At 53.7% G+C, this 24,922-nt stretch overlaps 2 protein-coding genes across 3 annotated transcripts in view; both read left to right on the top strand.

Moving 5' to 3' along the window:
• Window positions 1–435: 435 nt before the first annotated feature.
• On the top strand, window positions 436–10,422 carry LOC135271317 (translocator protein-like). 2 transcript variants are annotated; one of them, XM_064368346.1, is made up of 4 exons: window positions 436–492; window positions 6,104–6,314; window positions 7,936–8,074; window positions 9,989–10,422. In XM_064368346.1, the coding sequence occupies exons 2-4, from the start codon at window positions 6,133–6,135 to the stop codon at window positions 10,175–10,177; spliced, it is 510 nt and encodes a 169-aa protein (XP_064224416.1). In that variant the 5' UTR covers window positions 436–492; window positions 6,104–6,132; the 3' UTR covers window positions 10,178–10,422. The 2 variants fall into 2 exon arrangements, with proteins under 2 accessions (XP_064224416.1, XP_064224417.1); XM_064368347.1 differs by lacking the exon at window positions 436–492 and adding an exon at window positions 4,501–4,565.
• A 10,375-nt stretch (window positions 10,423–20,797) lies between these two features.
• Window positions 20,798–24,922, top strand: part of ARFGAP3 (ADP ribosylation factor GTPase activating protein 3) — a 63,610-nt gene continuing 59,485 nt past the window's right edge. Inside the window, exon 1 of the mRNA XM_064368155.1 lies at window positions 20,798–20,957. Within this exon, the coding sequence (XP_064224225.1) occupies window positions 20,889–20,957 (69 nt within the window). The 5' untranslated portion in view covers window positions 20,798–20,888. The remainder of the gene's footprint in view (window positions 20,958–24,922) is intronic.

Below are 24,922 nucleotides of genomic sequence, written 5' to 3'. Positions count from 1 at the left end.
TAGTTTTATTGGAATTAAAAGGATAATAGGAGAGTCTTTCACCTCTAACTACTTGGCTGATAGATCTCTTATTTACGGTGCAGATAGTTAAAACCAGGGGCAATCGACATGCTTTGCATGCACAGTTTAGTAAAGGAATATTTAGTAGCTTCCCTTTATCATTCTTTTCCCACATCTGTAGAGTTTACGGATCCTGGACCACTGCAGGCTTTAGCCTTCTGCAGGGAATTGATCTGACAAGATTCAGTGCTACTAATGTCTGAATTCTTACACAGAAAGAAAAAAACTCAAATCCCTTTTTATTTTTCAGGATACCTCTTTTATTTTCTCTGTAGAATCAAAATAATATTCGTTTCTCCAGGGAGAGAGAGTGACAGAAAATTGATAACATATTCTGTGAATAGCTGAAAAAGGAGCGGGGCGAGCCCCGGGACAGCGGCCTGGCTAACTTCTGCCCGGCGGTGCCCTTCCCGGAGCGCGCCCTCGCCGCCGGTGAGTGAGGACGGGACCCAGAGTGGGCAGCGGGAAGTGGGGCCCGCACGGGTGCGACTCCGACAGCGCCGCGGGACACAGGGAAACTGAGGCCGGAGCCGTGGACCGGATATACGAGGGGGCGGCCCGGGGCAGCACTTGGGACTCGGTTACCGGGTCAGGGGCGGGAGCGGCGGGCAGCCGAGTCCGGGCCGCAGCCGGGTTTCCCGCGCCGGCGGCCTCCAGTCCGGGGCTCGGGAGGGGAAACTTGGACAACCCCGCCCCGTCCCGCTCCTGGCAGCGCGGCTTCTCCTGCAGGAAGCGCGGTCCCAGGACTGGCAGATGCTCCCTTTCCCGCCCATTCCGCACATAGGCAATGCCACGCGGAGCTCCCTTGAGGGTCTCAGAATGTCTGGGAGACCTCGGGCTCCTGATTCCCCGAGACATCCCGTTTCATAGAGGAGGAGAATAGCTCAGATCGGGGAAGTTTTTGTTTGCCCACGGCCGGTTAGATGCCCCCTGTCCCTGGATTCCCAGTGCGGGGCCGAGGTGCGCTGCAGCTTGGACTGAGCTTCCTGTGAGCCGAGCAGCCTCTAGGACCTGTCTGTTCCCCTTGGCCCTTGCAAAGAAACGGGAGCCCAGGTGGGAGAAGCGGGCACTTCCTGATGTGAACACGCTGCTCGTGGGGGCAGCTTCCAGAGGCCATGGCCTGGCGTGGGCTTGGAGCCCCTCTGGCCAACCTGCCATGGCCTGGCCATACCCGATACCAGCCATGTGCCCTGGGCTGGATGGCAGGAGAGACAGGACTTGAGGCTGTCCCAGCATGAGCTCAGGCAGGGCGAGGACATCAAGGGTGGTGGTGTACAGGAAGCAACCGCTCAGCTCGCCTGGCACACAGCAGGCCCTGCCCCTAAAGGCCTGCTGCCAGAACACGGGCGAGGCCCGGCGTTTGTGGAGTCAATGGGGCCTGGGACAGGGCAGCGTGAGGCAGGTTTCCACTGGCGGTGAAAGGGGCCGTGTAACAAGGGCAGGAGAGCCAGTCTCAGCCCAGCAGGGGCAGGCGGCCCCTGAGTCTCCACCTGACTGCTGGCAGCCCCACGGGGAGGCTCTTCGGGAATCCTGGGCCCCCAGGGGAGTGCTGGAAACTGGGGGAAACTGAGGTTTACCAAGGAAGTCATTGTCTAGAGTTACGAAGCTGGCATGGTGGAGCCACGGCCTGGACCAGTGCAGTCTGATCCCAGCCTGCCTCCTCCACCGTGCCCCGAAGGCCACTTTCTTTCCTGGGAGTGTGTGTGTGTGTGTGTGTGTGTGTGTCCTGTCATGTATACACACCTGTGCCTGGCATGAGGCACCATGTCTGGCTGGATTTACCAGAAACTATTGACAGTGGGTTCTCCAGGTGGGGTGAGGGGCTTGGGCTGACAGGGAGAGAGCCTACTTTTCACTTTAGCTTTTTCATTATTTCATTTTTGAATCTCTGTTTTGTTTTGTTTTGTTTCATTTCATTTCTTTTCTTTTTTTTTTTTTTTTTGAGACAGGGTCTCACTCTGGTACGCAGGCTGGAGTGCAGCAATGCAATCATAGCTCACTGCAGTCCCCTGCAGAACCCCTGGGCTCAAGTGATCCTCCACCTTGGCCTCCCAAAGCGCTGGGATTACAGGCATGAGCCACCATTCCTGGCTTATCTACGTTTTCTTTACTTTCAATTGGGCAAACAATGCCTGGATGTGCGCTCTTTGTTTAAAATAGTAGACTTTTTAATTTTTTAACCATTAGACTACTAAGGAAGTCATTCTTCATTTCTTCTTTATTTTTATTTATATATATTTTTGAGACAGTGTCTCGCTCCATCGCCCAGGCTGGAGTGCAGTGGTGCCATCTGGGCTCACTGCAACCTCTGCCTCCTGAGTTGAAGTGATTCTCCTGCCTCAGCCCGGCTAATTTTTGTCTTTTTAGTAGAGATGGGGTTTCACCCTGTTGGCCAGGCTGGTTCTTTATTTTTTACTAAAAAAAACACCTTAACCCCTGAACCTTGAAGGAAAGGGAAGCAGTCTTTCTTAACAGAACCAATTCCCCCTGGATGCCCCACCCTCATTCCACCCTCTCCCAGGCCACCCGATGGCCGGGTTGGCTGTGAAGTTTTCCAGACCTGTGGGCTGTTGCACTGGTTACTTTTGTAATGAAAAATTCGCACAAAGGTTATGATGAGGACGGTTAGCCATGAGTCATTGAAAAAAAGCCTGAAAACACGTCCCTGGGACAGTGGTGGCTTCGCTGGAAAGACAGGGCTCAGGGGAGCTGGGTGTAGCTAGGGCAGGGGGATCAAAGAAGGGGCACATTCCTTGTTCTGTTTCTGGGTTGCCTTCTTTTTATTTTTGAGATTGGAGTCTCATTCTGTCGCCCAGGCTGGAGTGCAGTGGTGCAATCTCGGCTCACTGCAGCCTCCGCCTCCTGGGTTCAAGCGATTCTTCTGCCTCAGCCTCCTGAGTCGCTGGGATTACAGGTGTGTGCCACCACACTGGGCTAATTTTTGTATTTTTAGTAGAGATGGAGTTTCACCATGTTGGCCAGCCTGGTCTCAAACTCCTGACCTGAAGTGATCCACCTGCCTCAGCCACCCAAAGTGCTGGGATTACAGGCGGGAGCCACCGTGCCCGGTCTTCTGGGTCACCTTCTATAGGGAGGTCTCTGAGAACAGAAAGACACCTTGAAACCCACTGGCTTGACTACCACCTCACAGATGGGGACACGGAGGCCCTGGAGATGAGATCCCTTGGGGCAGTGATGGGTCTGGTCCAAAGCCCCAGTACAACCACAGGAAAACCTGGAGGGGACCGTTCTCCACAATGAGTGCCCCCCCAAGCACGCTCCAAAAGCACCAAGGTCACGACAGGCGAGGAACTATGAGGAAAACGTTGGCGCCTGCGGGAGAGGAAGGTGAAGAACCACCAAGCTCCACGTGGGATCCTGGGTGGGATCCCGGGGCAGGCAGAGCTCACCAGTGGGAACCTGGTGGATTTCAGGAAAGGTCCCTAGGCCGTGTCCTGCCAATGCTCACTTCCTGGTTTGGACAACCGCACTCTTAGGGGAGGCTGGGTGAAGGGCATGTGGGGGCTGTGTACTACTTTTGTCACTTTTCTCCAAATCTAAAATTAGTTAAGTCCAGGCGCAGAGGCTCCCACCTGTAATTCCAGCCCTTTGGGAGGCCTTGATGGGAGGATCTCAAGCCCAGGAGTGAAAAACCAGCCTGGACAACAGAGCGAGACCCCGTCTGTACTGTGTCGTAGCAAGGGGTTCTGGATGTCCATGTGTCTCATGCTGGTGGCATTATCCTTGCTCACCTGGACAGGGACACGTGTGAGAGTGAGAATGGGCCATCAGTTTGGGGCAAGTGGGCCTCAACTGGGCACGTCCTGGGAAAAGGCACGTACGGGCACCCTGGCTCGGCACGTTTCCAGTGAAGGCTGAACGTGGCTCCTTATGGTTCCCACACAATGTCACTCAGCTGTGGACTCACGCAGACTCCAGCAGAGCAGCGGTTATGTCTCGGTTGCCCAGATGAGCAGCAGGCTGAGCCGGCCCGGGCTTGCCTGAGAGGATGTAGTGGGAGGCTGAGCTGGGAGGTGCTCCCAGCGCTGCAGTCCAGAGCTCCACACCCACTTAGTGCTGGTGCAGGGCCAGTGCTCAGCGGTACCTCCCACCGCGGGGAAGGAGGCCTTTCCTGTGTGTGGTGACATCAGACCCCACCCCCACCTCATGAGCACATGTGCCCTGGAAGCTGGAGGGCAGGGCAGGAGGGAGAGGGAGGGAGAAAACAGGAACATTTCTTGCCCGGACCTAGGTCACATGCTCAGCCCCCAAGAATGTCTATCCTTTCTGCTCATCTGTACAGTGACCTTGGGGGATGGGGTAACTGCCCATTCAACAGGTGGGAAAACTGAGGTCCAAGGAAGGGAGTGAGTCACAGTAAGTGGCAGCACCGGAATCTGCTGGATGCCTGACACTTTGATTGTTCCTTTAAAATAGGTCGGGCGCAGTGGCTAACGCCTGTCATCCCAGCACTTTGGGAGGCTGAGGAGGGTGGATCACTTGAGGTGATGAGTTTGAGACCAGCCTGGCCAACACGGTGAAACCCCGTCTCTACTAAAAATACAAAAATTAGCTGGGTGTGGTTGCACATGTCTGTAGTCCCAGCTGCTCGGGAGGCTGAGATGGGAGAATCAATTGAACCTGGGAGGCGGAGGTTACAGTGAGCTGAGATGGCACTATTGCACTCCAGCCTGGGCAACAGAGCAAGACTACATCTCAAAACAAAAAAAAATGCATACCTATGTTATCCATTTTTTGCCCAAATTGGGGTCATTCTGTAGTCAATGTTATATTCTGCTTTCTTCATGTTATGTTGAGAACAACTTTCTCATCACTAAAAAGCCTTCAAAAGCTCGTTTTGTGGGGCAGCCAGTCTTTAACAGTCCCCAGCTGCTGGGCGCTGAGGTTGCTTCTGTGCTCACACAGCTCCATGGATCCCAGGCCAGCAGCTGCCCCTTCTCCCTGGGGCTGGCTTTGCCCTTTGCCCTTTTTGCCGCTGCTGCCCGACTTGCCCCAGCACAGTCTCTGCTGACCCCCACCTCCCCTCAGCTCGGCTGCCTCCGTGTCCTCTGGACTGCTTGTCTCTTGCGCTCCTCTGGGGTGAAAGTGCTTACTGTCCTTCCCGTGGCATCTCCTCCTGGTCAGGGTGACCCTTTCTGAGGTCCAGGCTCCCTCAGCCCCAGTCTGTGACCTCGCAGGGCCTCCCCGACCCTGTGCCGCCTGGGTCCTGGCCCTCGCCCCAACAGGCCTTGCTGCAAGTTGGCTGAGCTGAATCGGGTTGTGTGGCTTCTTGTCTCAGACGAGCAGACAACACCTGATTCTCCACCTAGAATCAGAGTGAGTGGGAGCTTAGCCCTTAGTTTTTGATGAGGTCAGGGTGGGAGCCGCGTTGCCGCCAGGGCAGTGCACTGTGGCCCCAGGCGGGCTGCTCTGTCTCTGGTGCATGGGGAAGGGGCAATGGTTTTAGTGGGGTCCCCTCCTTGCTGTTGTGCACTGAGCTGTGCTCAAGGTAGGTAAGCATTGATATCCTCCCTACCGAGGGGGAAACGGAGGCCCCAAGTTGGTGTGATTTGCCTGAGGTCACAGTGAGGCAGTGAGGAAAGGGATTTGAGTCAAACTCTGATACCAGTCACCGAATGAATGAGTGAATGAATGAATGATGAACCTGAAGTGCTGGAATGTAAACCACTGGCTTGGCAGGGCCCCCAGGGCTGAGACTTGGCCCAGGGAGGTAGGCTGGGAAGGCTTCTTGGCAGAGGGGACCCAAACTGGCCTTGAAGGAGGCAGCAGAGAGGAGGGGTCATGCCAGGAGACCCAAGGTTGAGGTAGGGTGGGCACAGGTGAGGCCAGGCAGCTGGGGCAGGGAGCAGGGCTGGAAATTCGTTCACTCAGCCACGCCTGCCCTGCCCATCTCTGTGCCTCCTGATCAGCTGACTGTTTGGTTGATCTGTGGGTGACAGGCCTTTTGGGGATGCTGGAGGAGACACAGGCCTGACCCTGTGGCCTCAGGAATGTCCTCACCCAGCCCTGTCTTCTCTTTCAGAGCTCCCTGGAACAGCAGCTGCAACAGCCATGGCCCCTCCCTGGGTGCCTGCCGTGGGCTTCACACTGGCACCCAGCCTAGGGTGCTTCGTGGGCTCCCACTTTGTCCATGGCGAGGGTCTCCACTGGTATGGCACCCTGCAGACGCCCTCGTGGCACCCGCCCCACTGGATGCTGGGCCCTGTCTGGGGCACGCTTTACTCGGCCATGGGGTAGGTGGGCATGGGTGCCAGCCTGGGGATGAGCCTGGCCCTTTGCAAAGAGAGGCTTGCCCAGGACAGAGGGTCTCCTCCAGGCAGGCCCCAGGCCACAGCATGGTTTCCCCAGCCACATTTGGCAAGCCAGGGTGGGGAAGCTGCAGGCCGGCAGATTGCACAACTGAACTTTCTCCTCCTGGGCCCCTGGGAGGGGCAGGTCGGATGCTCACCCCACCCGGGCATCCCTGCCGTGGTCATAGCTCCAGGCGGAGGCCCGTAGTGTGTAAAGGTTGGGCATGGGCAGTGGCATGGAGCTTTCCAAGATTAACAACGGCAGCGACAGCCCCTGGAACAGCTCCTTTGTTGAACTCCTGCCCAGAGCCCGGCTCATCTCATTCCTATTCAATGCCGCCATGATAAGGGGCCTCCCAAGGACACAGGGCTTGCAAGTGTGGACTTCCCACAGCCCGCTTCAGGCTCAGTCTGGCCTGAGGCCCTGGGACTAGACCAGGGGAATTCCAACAGGGAAGGATGTGCTGGGAGGGGTAGGGCGCCCCTTGGTGGCTGTAGCTGAGAACTGCATCCAGGAGGCGTGGTCAGCTTCCCACCCTCCTTCTGGAATGTTCCCTGCATTCTGGTTCTGTGCCAGCCCAGTGCAGGGTGGGGAGGCAGGTGCCAGGCACTCCAGGGGGTGGATAGAAGAAGCCAGGCCAGGTGCCCGGCTCTGATGGGAATAAGGCCCTGGAATCTGGGTGTCACCTGGGCCCTACCCCTCCCGGCCCAGGCCCTGCCCAGACTGGCTCCCCACACCCACTTGGCCTTTCTACTCCACCAGCCTCTCTTCGGGGGAACTTTTGGGGGCTCCCTGTGGCTCTGGATAAGGTAAACCCCTCCTTAGTGGGTGAGCGCCTGGGCTCTGGCCCTGGCTGTCCTGACTTTATTCACTGAGGACCTGCCAAGAGATCTCAGTCACCTCACCGCCCTGTGCCTCAGTTTCCTGTGTAAAGGGGGTGCTGACACTGCTTGCCTTACGGCATTGTCATGAGGATGAAATGAGTGAACGCTTGGGAAGCGGTAGGGCTGGCTCCTGTGAGTGCTGGAGGGCATCGGCTACTATTCCTGGCATTATCATTGCCCTGTGTTAATACCTCCCGTGACCAGGACTCCCCCAAACCCCTGGACCTTACTCTGCAGTCACGAAGACTGACTCAGCGTCTCACATCTGCCTCAAAGCCTTTGCATGTCTGGTTTTCTCCCTTAGAAAACTCCTATTCATCCTCTAAGGCCCAGCCCAAATGTCCCAACTTCCATGCAGTGCCCTGGCTAGGTTAAGAGCCTCCCCTCTACCTGCTCACACCATGTGCTTCCCCTTCACAGCAGTGACAGTGATGAAAATGACAGGTATTTATTGAGTGTCCTGTATGCCGGGTACCCCATGAAGCACTGCCAATGTGCTAACTACAATCCCTAGAGCAACCCTATGAAAAATGAAGGGCCAGAGAGGTCAAGCAACTTCCCTGAGATCACACAGCAGTCAGTGTCAGGTCACGCCGGAGCCATCACTGTGCCACTTAAAGGTGGGCAAGGCTCCTGGTTTTTTTCCTAATGGTGCTCTGAACTGCGGCCTCTGTTTCAGGTATGGCTCCTACCTGGTATGGAAAGAGCTGGGCGGCTTCACAGAGGAGGCAGTGGTTCCCCTGGGCCTCTACACCGGGCAGCTGGCCCTGAACTGGGCGTGGCCCCCCATCTTCTTTGGTGCCCGACAAATGGGCTGGGTAAGTGTGGCCACGGCATGTGTCCCTGATCCCCGGATCTGACACTTGGACGACGTGCGGCATCACACATGACACAGGGTCAGTGTCTCTTGGCAGGGCCGGGGAGGCGAGAGCCATGTTCTGGAGCCTCCCTTCCACTGACTCTCCTCTAGTGAGGGACGCTATGAAGGCAGAAGGGGTTGCAGGCTTGGGTTTAGGGGCCACTGTGTAGGAAAACCCACGTGATGCCTGGTACTGTGTAGGTGACCCTCAGAGGCAGCAGGCTGGAAACTGGCTCCTCTATATGACAGCTCTTTGTTTTTTTGAGACAGAGTCTCCACTCTGTCACCCAGGCTGGAGTGCAGTGGCATGATCTTGGCTCACTGGAACCTCCGCCTCCCAGGTTCAAGCCATTCTCCTGTCTCAGCCTCCTGAGTAGCTGGGACTACAGGTAGACGCCACCATGCGTGGTTAATTTTTGCAGCCTGGCCTTGAACTCCTGACCTCAGGTGATCCACCCACTTTGGTCTCCCAAAGTGCTGGGATTACAAGTGTGAGCCACCTCGTCCGGCCAACTCTTTCTTTTTTTAAGTTTTAAACTTCTTTAAGAGATGAGGACTCACTATGTTGCCCAGGGCAGACTCGACCTCCTGGGCTCAAGCGATACTCCTGTCTTCACCTCTTGAGTAGCTGGGACTCCAGGCCATGCCACTGTGTCTGGCAGCCTCTTTTTTTTTGAGACAGAATCTTATTTTGTTACCCAGGCTGGAGAACAGTGGCATGATCTCGGCTCACTGAAACCTCCGCCTCCCAGGTTCAGGTGATTCTCCTGCCTCAGCCTCATGAGTAGCTGGGATTACAGGCGTGCACCACCACGCCCAGCTAATTGTATTTTTAGTAGAGACCAGGTCTCACCATGCTGGCCAGCCCGGTCATGAACTCCTGACTTCAGATGATTCGCCCGCCTCAGGCTCCCAAAGTGCTGGGATTACAGGCTCACGCCACCATGCCTGGCTTTGTATTTTAATAGAGACGGTGTTTCACTATGTTGGTCAGGCTGGTCTTGAACTCCTGAACTCGTGATCTGCCCACATCGGCCTCCCAAAGTGCTAGGATTACAAGTGTGTGCCACTGCGCCCGGCCTTGGCAACCCCTTTTTAAAGAGAGATCTGCTGAGTCCGTGGTGTGGAGTTAACCACAGGACGTGTGGCCCCACTGTCACCTCTTAGGGACAGTACTTGATGGTTTACAGCGAGTATTTATTTTTGAGGCAGGGTCTCTCACTCTGTCACCAAGGCTGGAGTGCAGTGGTGTGATCCCAGCTCACTGCAGCCTCAACCTCCTGGGCTCAAGCAATCTTCCCGCCTCAGCCTCCCAAGTAGCTGGGACTATAGGTGTGCACCATGGTGCTGGACTAATTTTTAAACTTTTTGTAGAGACAGGGGTCTCAGTTTGTTGTCCAGGCTAGTCTTGAACTCCTGGCCTCAAAGGATCCTCCTGCCTCAGCCTCCCAGAGTGCTGGGATTACAGGCGTGAGCCACGGCGCCCGGCCAGTAGCAAGTTTTTGTTCGGGCCCTGTAGTAGTAACGCTGGGAGGTCGGGGCTGCCCTCAGCGAAGGCTCTGAGCTCAGAGAGGGGAAGGAACGTGCAAGGCCTCCTAAGCCACCAGCGCACCCTTGAAGGAGCCGAGTTCACTTCAGGCATGTCATGTGCACTCCACACATGGCCTGAGTCAGGTGGGATGAGTGTTCCCATTTTACAGATGAGGAAACTGAGGCTGAGACGAGAAAGGGGCTTGGCCGGGTCTCTCAAGGGTGGAGTGGGGGTGAATGAGGCTCCTGACTCCCTAATCCAGCGGGGGTTGGCTGTGGGACACGCACTTGGGTGGATGTAGTGCCTCACGCCTCCCTGTCCTTCCTCCCCCAATCTCTGCAGGCCCTGGTAGACCTCCTGCTGGTTAGTGGCGCGGCCGCAGCCACCACCGTGTCCTGGTACCGGGTGAGCCCACTGGCTGCCCGCCTGCTCTACCCCTACCTGGCCTGGCTGGCCTTTGCGACTACACTCAACTACTGCATATGGCGGGACAACCGCGGCCGGCGTGGGGGCCGGCGGCTGCCAGAGTGAGTGTCCAGCCCGCCAGGGACTGCAGCAGCACCAGCAGACCCCATCAGAGGTGGTGGCCATCACGCTCTCACCACCACTGGGCCTGGTACTCTGTCCCGGTCTGAGCCCACGGGGTCAGCAGCAGCTTCAGAGGTGGCCCGGCCTCAGCCCTCACCCGGGAGCAGCATCCTGCGCTTTCTGCACGCTCAGAGCATGTTCTCAGAACATGGAATTTTATAAGCCAAATAAAGTTTTAACCTCCTCTACCATGGCCTTTTTGCTTGGGTGGGACCCTGGCCATGGGGAAGAGGAGCTGCTGGGGCTGTGCTGGAGTTCATCTCAGAGGGACCTGCCTGTGCTGCCTTCTCCAGACAGGGCTGGATCCAGGGGGCGCTGCCCCACGCTTCCCCAGACGCTCCTGGAGCCCTGCAGAAGATGAACGGAGCAGTCTTGGGTGCCATCCTGGAGCCCACACGGGCTCAGACCCAGCTGGGGCTGTGGGCGTCGGCGGAGGGAGGGGTCCTGTCTGCTTCCCATGGCTTCCGGGATGCTCAGCCCGGGCCCTTGAACGGCCAGGCCCATAACCAGCGTCCGATGCCTGGTCCTGCCCAGTACGTGGCCCTCCGCTGGTTTTGTCCAGGACAGAGCTCGGGGTGCTGACTGCCCCATCCTCCAGGTACCCAGGCTTATGCCAGCCTCGCTGCACCAGGGGCAGCCCCACAGGCACCCAGTTGGCTCAAGGGGGTGTCAGAGGCAGGAAAGATTAGGTCCCAATTCAAGCAGTCAGGGCCTCCTTGCTGGCCCAGAGCGGCCAGGATTGGGGGGGTCACCGCCAGTCTCTCCCTCACCCCGGCTTCCAACTGGGCGACCCATGGCCTCTCCAGGCAGCTGTTTGGGGTAAATGAGTCCCACACGCAGCACTCCTGTCCTGCTACTGGCACCACACCTGCGCAGCACTCAGCTGTGTGGGTGACTAGTACTGTCTGGATGACCTGTGTGGGAGCCTGAGGCTCCCTCCCCTCCACCAGGCCTGACCTGCTGGGCTTTTTCTTTGTTTTTGGTGGCTAAGTTCATCCAAATTGGCAAAATGTCCATAGACAGCTCGTCATCACCCAGCAGCCCGAGGCTGCTCCTTTCTCCCCCTGCTCTTATGTCCTCCCCTGACCCGTACGCTCAGACGCAACCTGATGTTCACGAAAGCTCGGGCGCAGTGGCTCACACCTGTAATCCCAGCACTTTGGGAGGCCGAGGACGGAGGCTCAAGGCCAGGTGTTTGAGACCAGCCTGGGCAACATAGAGACATAGGGAGATTTTGTCTATACCATCCACTTTGACACACACAGAGACACACACACACACTGTCTATACCGTCCACTTTGACACACACATGCACACGCGCAAGAAAACAGCTTGGGGAAAAAGATGCGCGAAGACAGTTGACTGCATTCTTCTGCTGGAAGGGATGGCTCCTGCCCAGGGCTGAGCTGTTCCACCCTGAGCCCCAGCCTCCCACTCCCTTGACTCTGACAGAGTATACTGCCAGACAGATCACCCTCTGCAGGACCCAGCAGCTTCTTAACCATGGGCACTCAGCTGAGCCCTCAGCCCACATGGCTTTCCCGATGCTCACTGGTGTGGAGGAGCCAGCCGGAAAGCCGCTGTATATCCCTTCTATTTTTATTTTATTTTATTTTTTGAGACGGAGTTTCGCTCTTGTTACCCAGGCTGGAGTGCAATGGCGCGATCTCGGCTCACTGCAACCTCCGCCTCCTCGATTCAGGCAATTCTCCTGCCTCAGCCTCCTGAGTAGCTGGGACTACAGGCACGCGCCACCACGCCCAGCTAATGTTTTGTATTTTTAGTAGAGACAGGGTTTCACCATGTTGACCAGGATGGTCTTGATCTCTTGACCTCGTGATCCACCCGCCTCGGCCCCCCAAAGTGCTGGGATTACAGGTGTGAGCCACCGCGCCTGGCCCATATTCCTTTTATTAACTTACTTCTGAGGTTCTCCAAAATGCTCAGAGTTGAATTCCTCCAAGCTATGTGCAGACATCACTGCAAGCCGTGGATGACAGAGAGGTCCTTGTTATTAAGAAATTTACAGGCCAGGCTGTCTCCTGTGCCAGCATGCTGGTGAGCGTGCACCATCCCCGCAGGGCACAGGGGTGTCCTTCGAAGTGTCAAGGGACACCTGAGTACGTGCCAGACACTTAGGGATCGAAGAAAGTGCAACCCAGCCCCAGACTTCTGGGGTCTTTCCAGTGAGGCATGCATGTGACTGTTTCTCATCTCCACAACTTGTGGGGTTATTCATCTGTAGCAAATGTCCCACATAGCTCCTGCTGGCCACAAAACATGTACTGCCACAAAAACGCCCTGGAAAAACGGGCGAGAGGAGAACTCATTTAGCATTTCGTCTGCCGGCTTCCTGTTAACAGCCTGGCGACGTTTCCCCTGCTCGTAACAGCATTTCCACACCACACACTTTTTTTTTTTTTTGAGATGGAGCCTTGGTCTCTTGCCCAGGCTGGAGTGCAGTGGCACAATCTTGGCTCACTGCAATCTCTGCCTCCCCCGTTCAAGCAATTCCCCTACCTCAGCCTCCAAAGTAGCTGGGACTATAGGTGCCTGCCACCGTGCCTGACTAATTTTCGTATAGAAGAGACGGGGTTTCATCGTATTTTCATCACATTGGCCAGGCTGGTCTCAAACTCCTGACCTTGTGATCTGCCAGCCTTGTCTTCACAAAGTGCTGGGATTACAGGTGTAAGCCACCCTGCCCAGCCTATTTCCCTCTTTTCTAAGATGCTATCGTCCAGTAGGGACTTAAGGCTTTGATGTTTCTGCATGGGTTTATTACTTTTTGAGACAGAGTCTTGCTCTGTTGCCCTGGCTGGGGTGCAATGGCACGCTCAACTCACTGTAACCTCTGCCTCCTGGGTTCAAGTGATTCTCCTGCCTCGGCCCCCCGAGTAGCTGGGACTACAGGCATGCAATACCTTGCCTGGCTAATTTTTGCATTTTTAATAATGGGATTTCAACATGTTGGCCAGCCTGGTCTAGAACTCCTGACCTCAAGTGATCCAACCGCCTCAGTCTCCCGTAGTGCTGGGATTATAGGCATGAGCCACTGTGCCTGGTCAATTCTGGCTTTGGATGGATTCTTAACGCAGTGACTAGGGTGCGGATGAGTACCAGGAAGAAGCATTTAGTGGGATACACATCTCCACAGCAACTGCCTCAGCATGTGGAGCTGGCTGCTATCCTGGCTCTTGGAGTCCCTGGCTGTCGGCCTTCCTTGGGGGTGTCCATTTGCAGTGAGCAGAGGTACAAGGACATGTGGGGACAGAGAACAGGCATCTGCAATCATGGAAAGCCTGGACCATGTGGTCCTGATTCTGGGGGCTGTCCCAGTGCCTCCCTGGGCTGGCCTATCTCCTGGGCAGCGGGTTTTAAGTGAGCTGGGAACCAGTGAGAGCACCGGCCACTGCGCTTCAAGACAAGAGTCTATGTGGGCATCAGTCCTGAGGCCTCCCCTCGAAGGGAGGCTCCGGGGAGAAGCAGTGCGGTCCATGCAGCCTGCCTCGGGGCCACTCTGCCTTCTGCATCTTAATCTCCCCGGTCACCATGTGGTGCTGCTGCCACCCCCGATGGCATCCATGCGTCTGCCCAGCAGTGGCCCACAGAGCCCTCCAGACGCCCCAGCAGCCAGGGTTTCTTACCATCCTCCTACAGGATGAGGAGGCAGGTGCGGGGAGGCTGTTATCTTCAGGGCCGCCAGGGCTCCGGGGCCACACGAGGATCCAGGCTCCCAGCCAGCTCGGAACTGGAACCAGCGTAGGGAATCACACTGGGGTGGAGGCCTGCTGTCTAAGGGCCATCTTCTTTCTTCTCCCACTTTCTCAAGGTGACTTCTTGGTCTTCTGGGGCTTTTCAGTGACAATAGGGGTGACAGGCCATGCTGAGCCTGTGGCTCCAGGATCCAAAGAGCAAGGAGGGCAGGAGAGTGAGAAGATGGCCTTTATTGCAGCACAAACCAAGTGAGGGGACAGCATGTCAGCAGCTCTCCAGGAGCCACCAAGGGCGATGGGCCCACCCTGCCCCTGCAACAGGCCCCCCAGGGGCTAGAGCGTGGCTACCCCCAGGAAAGGCAAGGCATGCTTGTAAATAGGGGCCCAGACAACACGGGGAGGGCACCATCATCAGGTGCATCTTTGCTACAAGAAAGGTTGTTCTTAATTTCAAAGAGGAGACACCGCCATGCCTAGCCCCACCCTCCTGTGTACTGGAAGGTTCTGGAAGCAGTTCCCATCTGCCTGGGGAGTTAGGCCCACCCACTGCCCGTGAGCTGGGCCCAGGCACACTGTAGCCAAAAAAAAATGCTGGCAGCTGACTCCAACTTTCAGAAACAGAATTAGAAAAGAACTAGAATTTTACATTTTTCTCCCATAGATTAAAAAATAAGAAAAAGCCAATATTTTGACTGTAGAGCCTGGTAGGTGGCATCTGGTAGGTGCATCTGACTTAAACCCGAAGGTCTCCTTGGAATCCTTTTCAGCCGCACGCTCTGCCGTCCGCCATCAGCCCCAGCCCCAGGCCCCCATCGCCGGAGGATCCTGGCCCATCTCAGACGAGGGCGGGACCCTGAGGAGTGCCCAGCGAGCAGGGCAATCCCTGGGAAAACAGGGACTGACTTCCCCATCGGGGTCTGTGACCCTCAGCAAATGGGACAGGAAACGGTAGCAGAAGATGGCGACTCCTTCTAGGACCTCAGCGGGAAGTTTGCTGGTGAAGGTTCTGGGTGAGCTGGATGGGGACAAGGCGGGCCTGCCGGGCGGTGGTCTCAGGCTGTTCCTGGGCACTTGTCACATAGAGCCCTGTGGGTGCAGTGTGGGGCCCACACCCGTCCCAGGAGCATCCTGATGCATAAGAGCAGAGACCCTGGAAGTGAAATCCGCCTGCCCCATGTGACACAGGGCTCCCAAACGCTTCCCTGTGGAACCCTGCTCCCAAGGACACCTTGTCTCGCTCCACGGAACCCTTCCCCCAGCACCCCCGGAAACGCAGCTGGGAACAAACTCTCCATGCCAGGAACGAAGGCCTTGGCTAAGCCAGAGACTCATTACTGCACGGATGGTGCTGAGGGGTGATGACAGGGCCTGGGGCAGTGCTCAGCCCTGGGGACACCATCCTGTCCTGCTTTGACCCACAGGTGGGAGGAGGACGCTGTGCTCCCAGACTCTGAGGCCCGTGAGCCTCCCAAAGTGCTGGGATTACAGGTGTGAGCCACTGCACCCAGCCAAATGCACTCCTGTTATTGTATAGTTCTTGAAGTTTTGATGAATGTATACAGTTACATAATGTATTAGTCCATTCTCATGCTGCCATAAAGAACTGCTTGAGACTGGGTAATTTATAAAGGAAAGAGGTTTAATTGACTCACACATCTGCATGGCTGGGGAAGCCTCAGGAAACTCACAATCATGGCAGAAGGGGCAGCAAACACATCCTTCTTCATATGGCAGCCGGAAAGAGAAATGCTGGGCAAAGGGGGAAAAACCCCTTGTAAAACTGTAAGAGCTCATGAGAATTCACTCACCATCATGAGAACAGCGTGGGAGTAACTGCTCCCATGATTCAGTTACCTCCCACCAGGTCCCTTTCACGACATGAGATTTGAGTGGGGACACAACCAAACCATATCAAGTAACCATCACCACAATCAAGATATAGAACTCTGCCAGGCACGGTGGCACGTACTTGTAGTCCCAGCTCCTCAGGAGGCTGAGATGGGAGGATTGCTTGAGTCGAGGAGTTCTGGGCTGTAGTGCGCTATGCCAATCGGGTGTCCACACTAAGTTCGGCATCAATAAGGTGACCTCCTGGGAGTGGGGGACCACCAGGTTGCCTAAGGAGGGGTGAACCGGCCCAGGTCGGAAACGGAGCAGGTCAAAACTCCCGTGCTGATCAGTAGTGGGATCGTGCCTGTGAATAGTCACTGCACGCCAGCCTGGGCAACATAGCAAGACCCCATCTCTTAAAATAAAAGACATAGAACTCTTCCATCACCTCCCCAGATTTCCCTCTGATCCTCTGTAGTCAACCCTTCCTTACACCCTGCGTCCCTAGAAACCACTGATACGTTTTGTTTCTAGAGTTTTACCTTTTCCAGAATGTCATACGAATGGAATCATGCAATCTGTAGCCTTTTGCGATTGTCTTGTCTTCTTTCGCTTCAGATGACTCATCTGAGATTCATCTGTGTGGTTTCATATGTCAATATTTTCTTCTTTTTTTTTTTTTTTTTTGAGATAGGGTCTCCTTCTGTCACCCAGGCTGGAGCGCAGTGGTGCAGTCTATCCTCACTGCAACCTCTGCCTCCCATGTTCATGCAATTCTTGTGCCTCAGCCACCCGAGTAGTTGGGATCACAGCCATGCATCACCACGCCCAGCTAATTTTTGTATTTTTAGTAGACACGTGGTTTTCTCATGTTGGCCAGGCTGGCCTCGAACTCCTGGCTTCAAGTGATCCACCTACTTTGGTCTCCCAAAGTGCTGGGATTACAGGTATAAGCCACTGTGCCTGAGCCACTGTGTCTGGCCTTCTTTTATTTTTTATTTTCTTTTTTCTTTTTTTTTTTTTTGAGACGGAGTTTCGCTCTTGTTACCCAGGCTGGAGTGCAATGGCGCGACCTCGGCTCACCGCAACCTCCGCCTCCTGGGTTCAGGCAATTCTCCTGCCTCAGCCTCCCGAGTAGCTAGGACTACAGGCACGCGCCACCATGCCCAGCTAATTTTTCTTATTAGTAGAGACGGGATTTCACCATGTTGACCAGGATGGTCTTGATCTCTTGACCTCGTGATCCACCCGCCTCGGCCTCCCAAAGTGCTGGGATTACAGGCTTGAGCCACCGCGTCCGGCCCTATTTTTTATTTTCTTACTGACAGTGTCTCATTCTGTCACCCAGGCTGGAGTGCAGTGATGCAATCATAGCTCACTGCAGCCTTGACCTCCTGGGCTCAAGTGATCCTCCTGCCTCAGCTACTGGGCATGTGCCGCCATGCCCGGCTATGTTTTAAATTTTTTGTAGAGATGGGATCTTGCTATGTTGCCCAGCCTGGTTTCAAACTCCTGGCCAAAAGCCATCCTTCTGCCTTGGCCTCCCAAAGTGCCGAGATTTCAGGGATGAGCCACCATGCCAAGCCCCAGTGAGTTCATTTCAAATGCATCTGACTTATACAGAAAGAACATGTCAAAGAGATAGCATTCACTTGTTTTCGTCTGGCACTAAGCAAAGTCTACTGGTGTTGTCTTCCAGGGCAAGGGACAGAATCTGTGCGTACTCTCACTTGTGATTCGTCATATGACTGTGTGACCGTGTCTAGTTTCTCTTTAGGGTGGCATTTGACTTTCAGCAAGCTCCTATTAAACTTTAAATGAACGAAATAAACACAATGCTGCTTCACTTGGCCATAGCTATACCAGGATCTCTTCATGAAGGACAAACGGCAAAGAGAGTGACATGGAAGGCAGTGTGGACCTGCCTGTTCTCTGCCAGCCCGCTCTGTGTTCCACCATCCCTCAGATCACAAATCTCATCCTTGGCCTCACTTTTGGTCTTTCAAGCTCTCCTCCTTTTCCTGCTCATTCTCTGTCATTCTTAATATTTTTGGGTACTTTTGGAAGACCCTCATTCTCCTACTTCTCCAGACTAGAAATGAAGAGTTAGGAAACTTGGTTCAAGATAAAGCCTCATATCCTCCCTATCTTGGGGGATAAAAACCTCAGAGATAAATCCCTGTCAGAATGCAAATACTCTACAAGAAGGACAATACTGGGCCGGGTGGTGGCCAACGCCTGTAATGCCAGCACATTGGGATGCTGAGGCAGGCAGATCACTTGAGGTCAGGAGTTCGAAACCATCCCGGACAACATGGTGAAATCTCATCTCTACTAAAAATACAAAAATCAGCTGGGTGTGGTGGTGGGTGCCTTTAATCTCAGCTACTTGGGAGGCTGAGGAAGGAGAATCACTTGAACCTAGGAGGCAGAGGTTGCGGTGAGCCAAGATCATGCCATTGCACTCCAGCCTGGGCAACAAGAGCAAAACTCTGTCTCGAAAAATAAAAATAAAAATAAAAAATTGTGAAGCTATTGGAACATTTTAAACTACAATTTCTTGTCTTGTCTTTTTCTTTTTTTTTAAAGACAGGGTTTCACCATGTTGGTCAGGCTGGTCTTGAACTCCCGACCTCAGGTAATCCGCCGGCCTTGGCCTCCAAAGTGCTTGGATTATAGGCATGAGCCACCACGCCCGGCCTCTTTTTTTTGTTTGTTTTTGAGACAGAGTCTTGCTCTGTTGCCCAGGCTGGAGTGCAGTGTCACGATCCCACAACCTCCATCTCCCGGGTTCAAGTGACTCTCCTGCCTCAGCCTCCCGAGTAGCTGGGATTACAGGCATGTGCCATCATGCTTGGCTAATATTTGTATTTTTAGTAGAGACGGGGTTTTACCATGTTAGCCAGGCTGGTCTCGAAGTTCTGACCTCAGGTGAACCGCCTGCCTCGGCTTCCCAAAGCGCTGGGATTACAGGTGTGAGCCGCTGCACCTGGCCACTATTGACCTATTTTTATGTTTATTAGCTGTGAAGGAATTCTTCGTCTCTGATACTGTGGGGTTTTTGTTGTTTGTTTCTAGTGTTTCCATTTGACTCTTTTTTTTTTTTTTGAGTAGGAGTCTCACTCTGTTGCTAGGCTGGAGTGCAGTGGCGCAATCTTGGCTCACTGCAACCTCTGCCATCTGGTTTCAAGCAATTCCTCTGCCTCAGCCTCCGGAGTAGCTGGGATTACAGGCGCCCACCACCACAGCCGACTACTTTTTTGTGTTTTAGTAGAGACAGGGTTTCACCATGTTGGTCAGGATGGTCTCGACCTCCTGACCTCGTGATTCGCTCGCCTCTGCCTCCCAAAGTGCTGGGATTACAGGCGTGAGTCACCATGCCCTAGAAGAGAAGGGTCCAGAGAAAGCAGGTGGGGTCTGTGCCTGTTCCTGAGCAGCTGGATGCCTATCCCACAGAGAGGTCTCTCTCCAGGCTCTTTGGCAGTCCCCATCTTTCTTGTGAAGTATGGTTTCGGATGGAGGTTTATTAAAAAGGGCTTAGGAATGAATGTGAACTCCCTTTGTATCTGAGGCCTCCAGCTAGTCCAAACTCACATGTCAACCTACACTTGGCCTTTAAGACTTAATTAAAATTATAGCTAATTTCTTGTCGTCAACTAGTTCGGCAGTAACCTCTTTCTCTTGTGCTCTGCCAAAGGTGAAGGGAATCTTGTATTCTCCCTGTCTTTGGAGAGGCTTTTCTTGTCTCTCTTTGGAGTTCAGGTTATTTGGTTGCCTTGCAACCTCAGCTCTGTGATGGGCTCAATGGAAGTTACAATTTGGTAGATGATCCAGCCTTTCTCATCACGATATTGGGAGTGACAGCCTTTGTAGCTTTCTACATTCTAAGCCCATTTCACAAATCTTTATTAAATGCATACTATGTGCCAGGCATTATTCTAGGTGCTGGGGTTCGACACCAGCTTGGCCAACAACCCTGTCTCTACTAAAAATACAAAAATTAGCCGGGTATGGTGGCAGACGCCTGTAATCCCCGCTACTTGGGAGGCTGAGGCAGGAGAATGAATTGAACCTGGGAGGTAGAAGTTGCAGTGAGCAGTGATCACGCCACTGTACTCCAGCCTGGGTGACAGAGCAAGACTCAGTCTCGAAAAAAACAAACAAACAATGAAGTTTTCCATCCAAGGCCTGCGCTGAGCTTGGGGCAAGGATAAAAAAAGAGGCTGGGCGCGGTGGCTCACACCTGTAATCCCTGCACTTTGGGAGGCCGAGGTGAGCGGATCACCTAAGGTCGGGAGTTGCAGTCCACCCTGGCCAACAAGGAGAAACCCCATCCCTACTAAAATACAAAAATTAGCCGGGCATGATGGTTCGTGCCTGTAATCCCCCCTACTCGGGAGGCTGAGGCAAGAGAATCGCTTGAACCGGGAGGCAGAGGTTGCAGTGAGCCGAGATCATACCATTGCACTCCTGTCTGGCAACAGAGCAAGACTCTGCCTCAAAATGAAAGAAAGAAAGAAAGAAAAGAAAGAAGAGAAAGAAAAGAAAGAAAAGAAAGAAAGAAGGAAAGAAGGAAAGAAGGAAAGAAAGAAAGAAAGAAGAAAAAAGGAAGTCGACCAGCTAAGGTCCGGCGTCGAGGCGCCAGCACTCCCAGAAGGATGGATGGCGCGTGGGCCCTTTCCCCTTCGGTCTCCGCCTCTACCCTTTCCATGGAAGCAGCCCGTCAGGCGAAATGGCGACCGATCAGGCGAAAGGTTGGTGGGTCCTAGGGCCGTGCGCGTGGCAGCCAGCTCCACCCGTGCCCGGCCTCGCCCAGCGCTAAGGGCGCCTAGCCGAGCAGCGAATGGCGCGCGAGCCTTCTGCGCACGCGCCTACAGCGTCAGGGACCCGGCTTAGCAGCGCGCCTGAAGCGATAGCGGGGAGGGAAAGCGAGCGGCGCCTGCGCTCCGGCGGTGGGCGGGCCCGGTAGTGGGCGGGGTTTGGGCGGAGCCTGACCGTCACGCGCAGCCCCGCCCCCGCGGCCTCGTCGCTCCTGCTGAGGCGGCAACCGCTCCTAGTCTGCCATTCCGGGTTGGAGGGGCCAGCTGCGCCCCAGCTCTCAGGTGACGATGGGGGACCCCAGCAAGCAGGACATCTTGACCATCTTCAAGCGCCTCCGCTCGGTGCCCACTAACAAGGTAGCGGCCGCGGGCGAGTGCGGACCTGCCTGGCATCCCTGCGGGACTCGGCTGGCGGCCCCTGCGGTCGCCAGTGGCCGCGGCGTGGGAGGCGGGGCCCGCGCGGCCTGTGACACGTCGCACTGTGGAGCCGCGGCGGCCTGGCCGGGACGGGCCGCTGGGAGGCCCGGGCGGGAGGCCGGAGCGCAGGGGTCCTGACGACGCGGGCCGCGGGGGTTTCCAGGGGCGGCGGCGCGGGCACACGCCCCAGCGAGCTCTTGGGCTGGGAGCGAGCACTGGGGGCTCTGAGCTGGAGCTGAGGCATCCTCAGGGGCGCTGCGAGGAGGGGGCTCCCAGCTCGGAAACCCCGGCTGCTGGAGAGCGCGGCTCGCCGGAAGCCATCCTGGAGCTCACCCCCGCCTGTTGGAGCCAGCTTGGTTCCCCTGGCCCTGCGGTGTCTGCCTCAGTTTCCCTTCTGATAAAGTGCCAAGTAGTCTCCGCCCTGGCATCTAGCTTTTGTCTCTTTGGCCAGGGAGGCTCACCACAGCCTCTTTCCTCTCCTTGGCTCTCTTTGGAGATGGGGGTTTTCTTTTTCTTTCTTTCTTTTGTGTACGGAGGCCGTTTTCTCCCTAGAACTTTTACAGCTTGGGGAGCTTGCTGGAGGTGTTGGGGTGACGCAGGGGGCTAAGGTGACAGTCGGGTCGGAGAGGAACCTGGAGAGTGCAAAGGGCTGTCGTGTCGGCGTGGACTCTCCCTGCCCTTCCTGTGACACGAGTTCTGTCTGGTCCCCACTGTCACTTCCGAAGGGAACAGCTGTTACTGAGCATGGTCCTGAGCCTCGACATGCTGGCATAGAAAGTTCCCTAGTGTTACAAAATAGGTGTTTCTGTTGGTTTCAAGTCTTGATGGTACAGGGGAGTCTTTTTTTTTTTTTTTTTACGTCTTGCTCGGTCGCCCAGGCTGGAGTGCAGTGGCACGATCTCGGCTCACTGCACCCTCTGCCTCCTGGGCTCAAGCGATTCTTCTGCCTAAGCCTCTTGAGTAGCTGGGATTACAGGCACCCACCACCACGCCCGGCTAACTTTTTGGACTTTTAGAAGAGACAGGGTTTCACTATGTTGGCCAGGCTAGTCTCGAACTCCTGACCTCGTGATCTGCCCCCTTTGGCCTCCCAAAGTGCTGGGTTTTAATTCAAAGAGAGTTTTAAGTAAGAAGTCAGTGTCTTTATGTCAGTAGGCACTTTTGAGAGGCAGGCTTGTAAAGTATTGTTCAGACTGCTACTTTCTAGATATGTCACCCTTGGAGAGGTTACTTGACCACTTTGTCCCTTTTCTCCTCATCTGAAAATGAGGGCATGAACTGGACCTAACTCAGAGGGTTATTGTGAAAATTAAATAAGATAATCCAAGAAGTATACTTAGAGTAGGAACTGAATATACTAATCTTCAATAAATGACAGCTGTTTTTTTATTATGAAGAACATACCTGTGGAAAATTTTATATTCTGTAATAAGATTAATAAAAACAATGAGCAAAAATTTTTCCTGGTAACATTTCACAGTAATGTGCTATATTTCTTCGTTGAGACCTTTTGTTTGATCATTAGTTTGAAACCCTTACCTAAAGGTAACAATAGCATTATAAAATTCAGGTCATAAAAGGGAGCTCTAAGATACATGAGCCAGGAAAGGTAATCAAAGAAAAACAAGTTGGTTTACTTTTAGAATATGGTATCTGGGTTGCAGAGGGTAAGCCTGGGAGGGAGAAAAAAAAAAAGAAATATAAAATAGAATATGGTATCCAATTTCTTCCTCTCATGTATGATGATTTACTCTAGATCAAAGGTTTTAACTCATGAGGGTCAATTTTCTTTTGCTTTATTTTTTTTTTTTGAGACGGTCTAGCTCTGTTGTCCAGTCTGGAGTGCCATGGTGCGATCTTGGCACACTGCAACCTCTCCTCCCAGGTTCAAACAATTCTCTTGCATCAGGCTCCTGAGTAGCAGGGAGTACTACAGGTGTGTGTCACCACGCCTGGCTAATTTTTGTATTTTTAGTAGAAATGAGATTTCACCATATTGGCCAGGCTGGTCTCGAACTCTTGACCTCAGGTGATCCGCCTGTCCCGGCCTCCCGAAGTGCTGGGATTACAGGCGTGAGCCACCACACCTGGCCAAGGTCAGTTTTCTACGTTGTGAAATCCTTTGTTGGTATACCATTCCTTAGTTTTATGTAGATTGGGTTATTCACTCAACAAGTATTCATTAAGCACCTATGATGTACTGGGCACTGTGTAAAGTATTAAAGGTGTGTACACTGATGATATGCTCCTGTCCTCAGGGAGCTTATAGTCTAGTGAACAGATGAAGAGCAGATGCAGGACAACAGGTGGTGTGTTTTCTGCTGTGAAGCACAGTGTGGTGGAGGGGGAAGAGTAGCTCGGGAAACAGACCGCATGGGATCCAGTCCCCACTGTGGACATTTCCACTAAGGAATTACTAAGAATAGCCACTTCTGAGCTGTCATACTTAATCCAGTAATTCTTTAATTTTCTCTAAAATGGAGATCAAGATTTACCACCACCACCCTATACCTAGGACTCCTCACGCTCTCTGTAGCATGGTGCTTTTGTTGCTTATAGGATAACTTGCCTTTGATGATTTTCAAGAGAGTTGTGCTGTGAGGTAGCAAAAGTATCCAGGAAGCAGGATGCCAGTGCCTCAAGGAAAATGATCCTTTTCAGCAGTGTATTTGGTACCTGGGGCTTGGCCCTGTGTATTACCTCATACAAAAGACTTCTCCAGGGCTTCGTTTTACTAGTTGGCATTGGAGCATGTGCGTAGCCATCCCAAGGCACAAGGAGCTCTGGGCCCTCCTTCAACATTGGCATTCTCAAACTCACTGACAAGCATGACTTTGTGGACACTGCTGATGCCAAGTTGAAGATTTCCTATCTCTGGATCCAAGTCAGAGGGCCATCTCCAGGTCAGCTCATCCAGAAGTGGCGCCATTCAGAGGTGGCGCCTTGATGAGGTCTTCTTAGAGCTCAAGGATGGTCAGCAGATTCCCATGTTCAAGCTCAGTGGGGAGAATGGTGAAGAAGTGAGAAAGGAGTAGAGACGATCCAAAAGACCCAGGTTTCTTCTAGTCTGGCCTTCCCTCATCTCCACCATGTGCCCGTAAGGGGTGATGGCCCATCTGAGTGACAGACATTCCCACAAGCCACTCTTCATATGCCGGCACATGGTAATTTTGATCTAATTCTAACATGAGCACAATGAATGCTATTGTCATTTTCAAAATGAATCGGAAAGAAACTCTAAGTTTAAGATAATTTATATGAAAGTTCTTTGTATAAAAAAGCACATGAAGCTGGGCGCGGTGGCTCACACCTGTAATCCCAGCACTTTAGGAGGCTGAGGTGAGCGGATGACCTGAGGTTGGGAGTTCGAGACCAGCCTGACAAACATGGAGAAACCCCATCTCTAGAAAAATAAATTTAAAAATTAAAAAAAAAAATTTTTTAAAAGCACATAGTAAAAGCAATCAGAATTAAGAAAATGTTGATTTAAAAAATAAATAAAAAATAAAATGGAGATCAAGACTAGCTACATAATTTGTGAAATGTACAAAATGAAAATGTAGGGCCCTTGTTTGAACGATATTAAGAATTTTGGCCAGGCACGGTGGCTCACGCCTGCAATCCCAGCACTTTGGGAAGCCGAGGTGGGTGGATGATCTGAGCTCAGGAGTTTGAGACCCGCCTGACCAACATGATGAAACCCCATCTTTACTAAAAGTACAGAACATTAGCCGGGTTTAGTGGTGTGCACCTGAAATTCCAACTACTCAGGAAGCTGAGGCAGGAGAGTTGCTTGAACCGAGGAGGCAGAGGTTGCAGTGAGCCGAGATCACGCCACTAACTCAAGCCTGGGCAACAGCGAGACCCTGTCTCAAAAAAAAAAAAAAAAGAATTTCAAGATGAGG

Source organism: Aotus nancymaae, unplaced genomic scaffold (genome assembly GCF_030222135.1).
Source record: "Aotus nancymaae isolate 86718 unplaced genomic scaffold, 86718_ANA_hifiasm-v0.15.2.pri h1tg000076l, whole genome shotgun sequence".
NCBI lineage: Eukaryota > Metazoa > Chordata > Mammalia > Primates > Aotidae > Aotus > Aotus nancymaae.
This window is presented reverse-complemented; position numbering and strand designations above follow the sequence as displayed.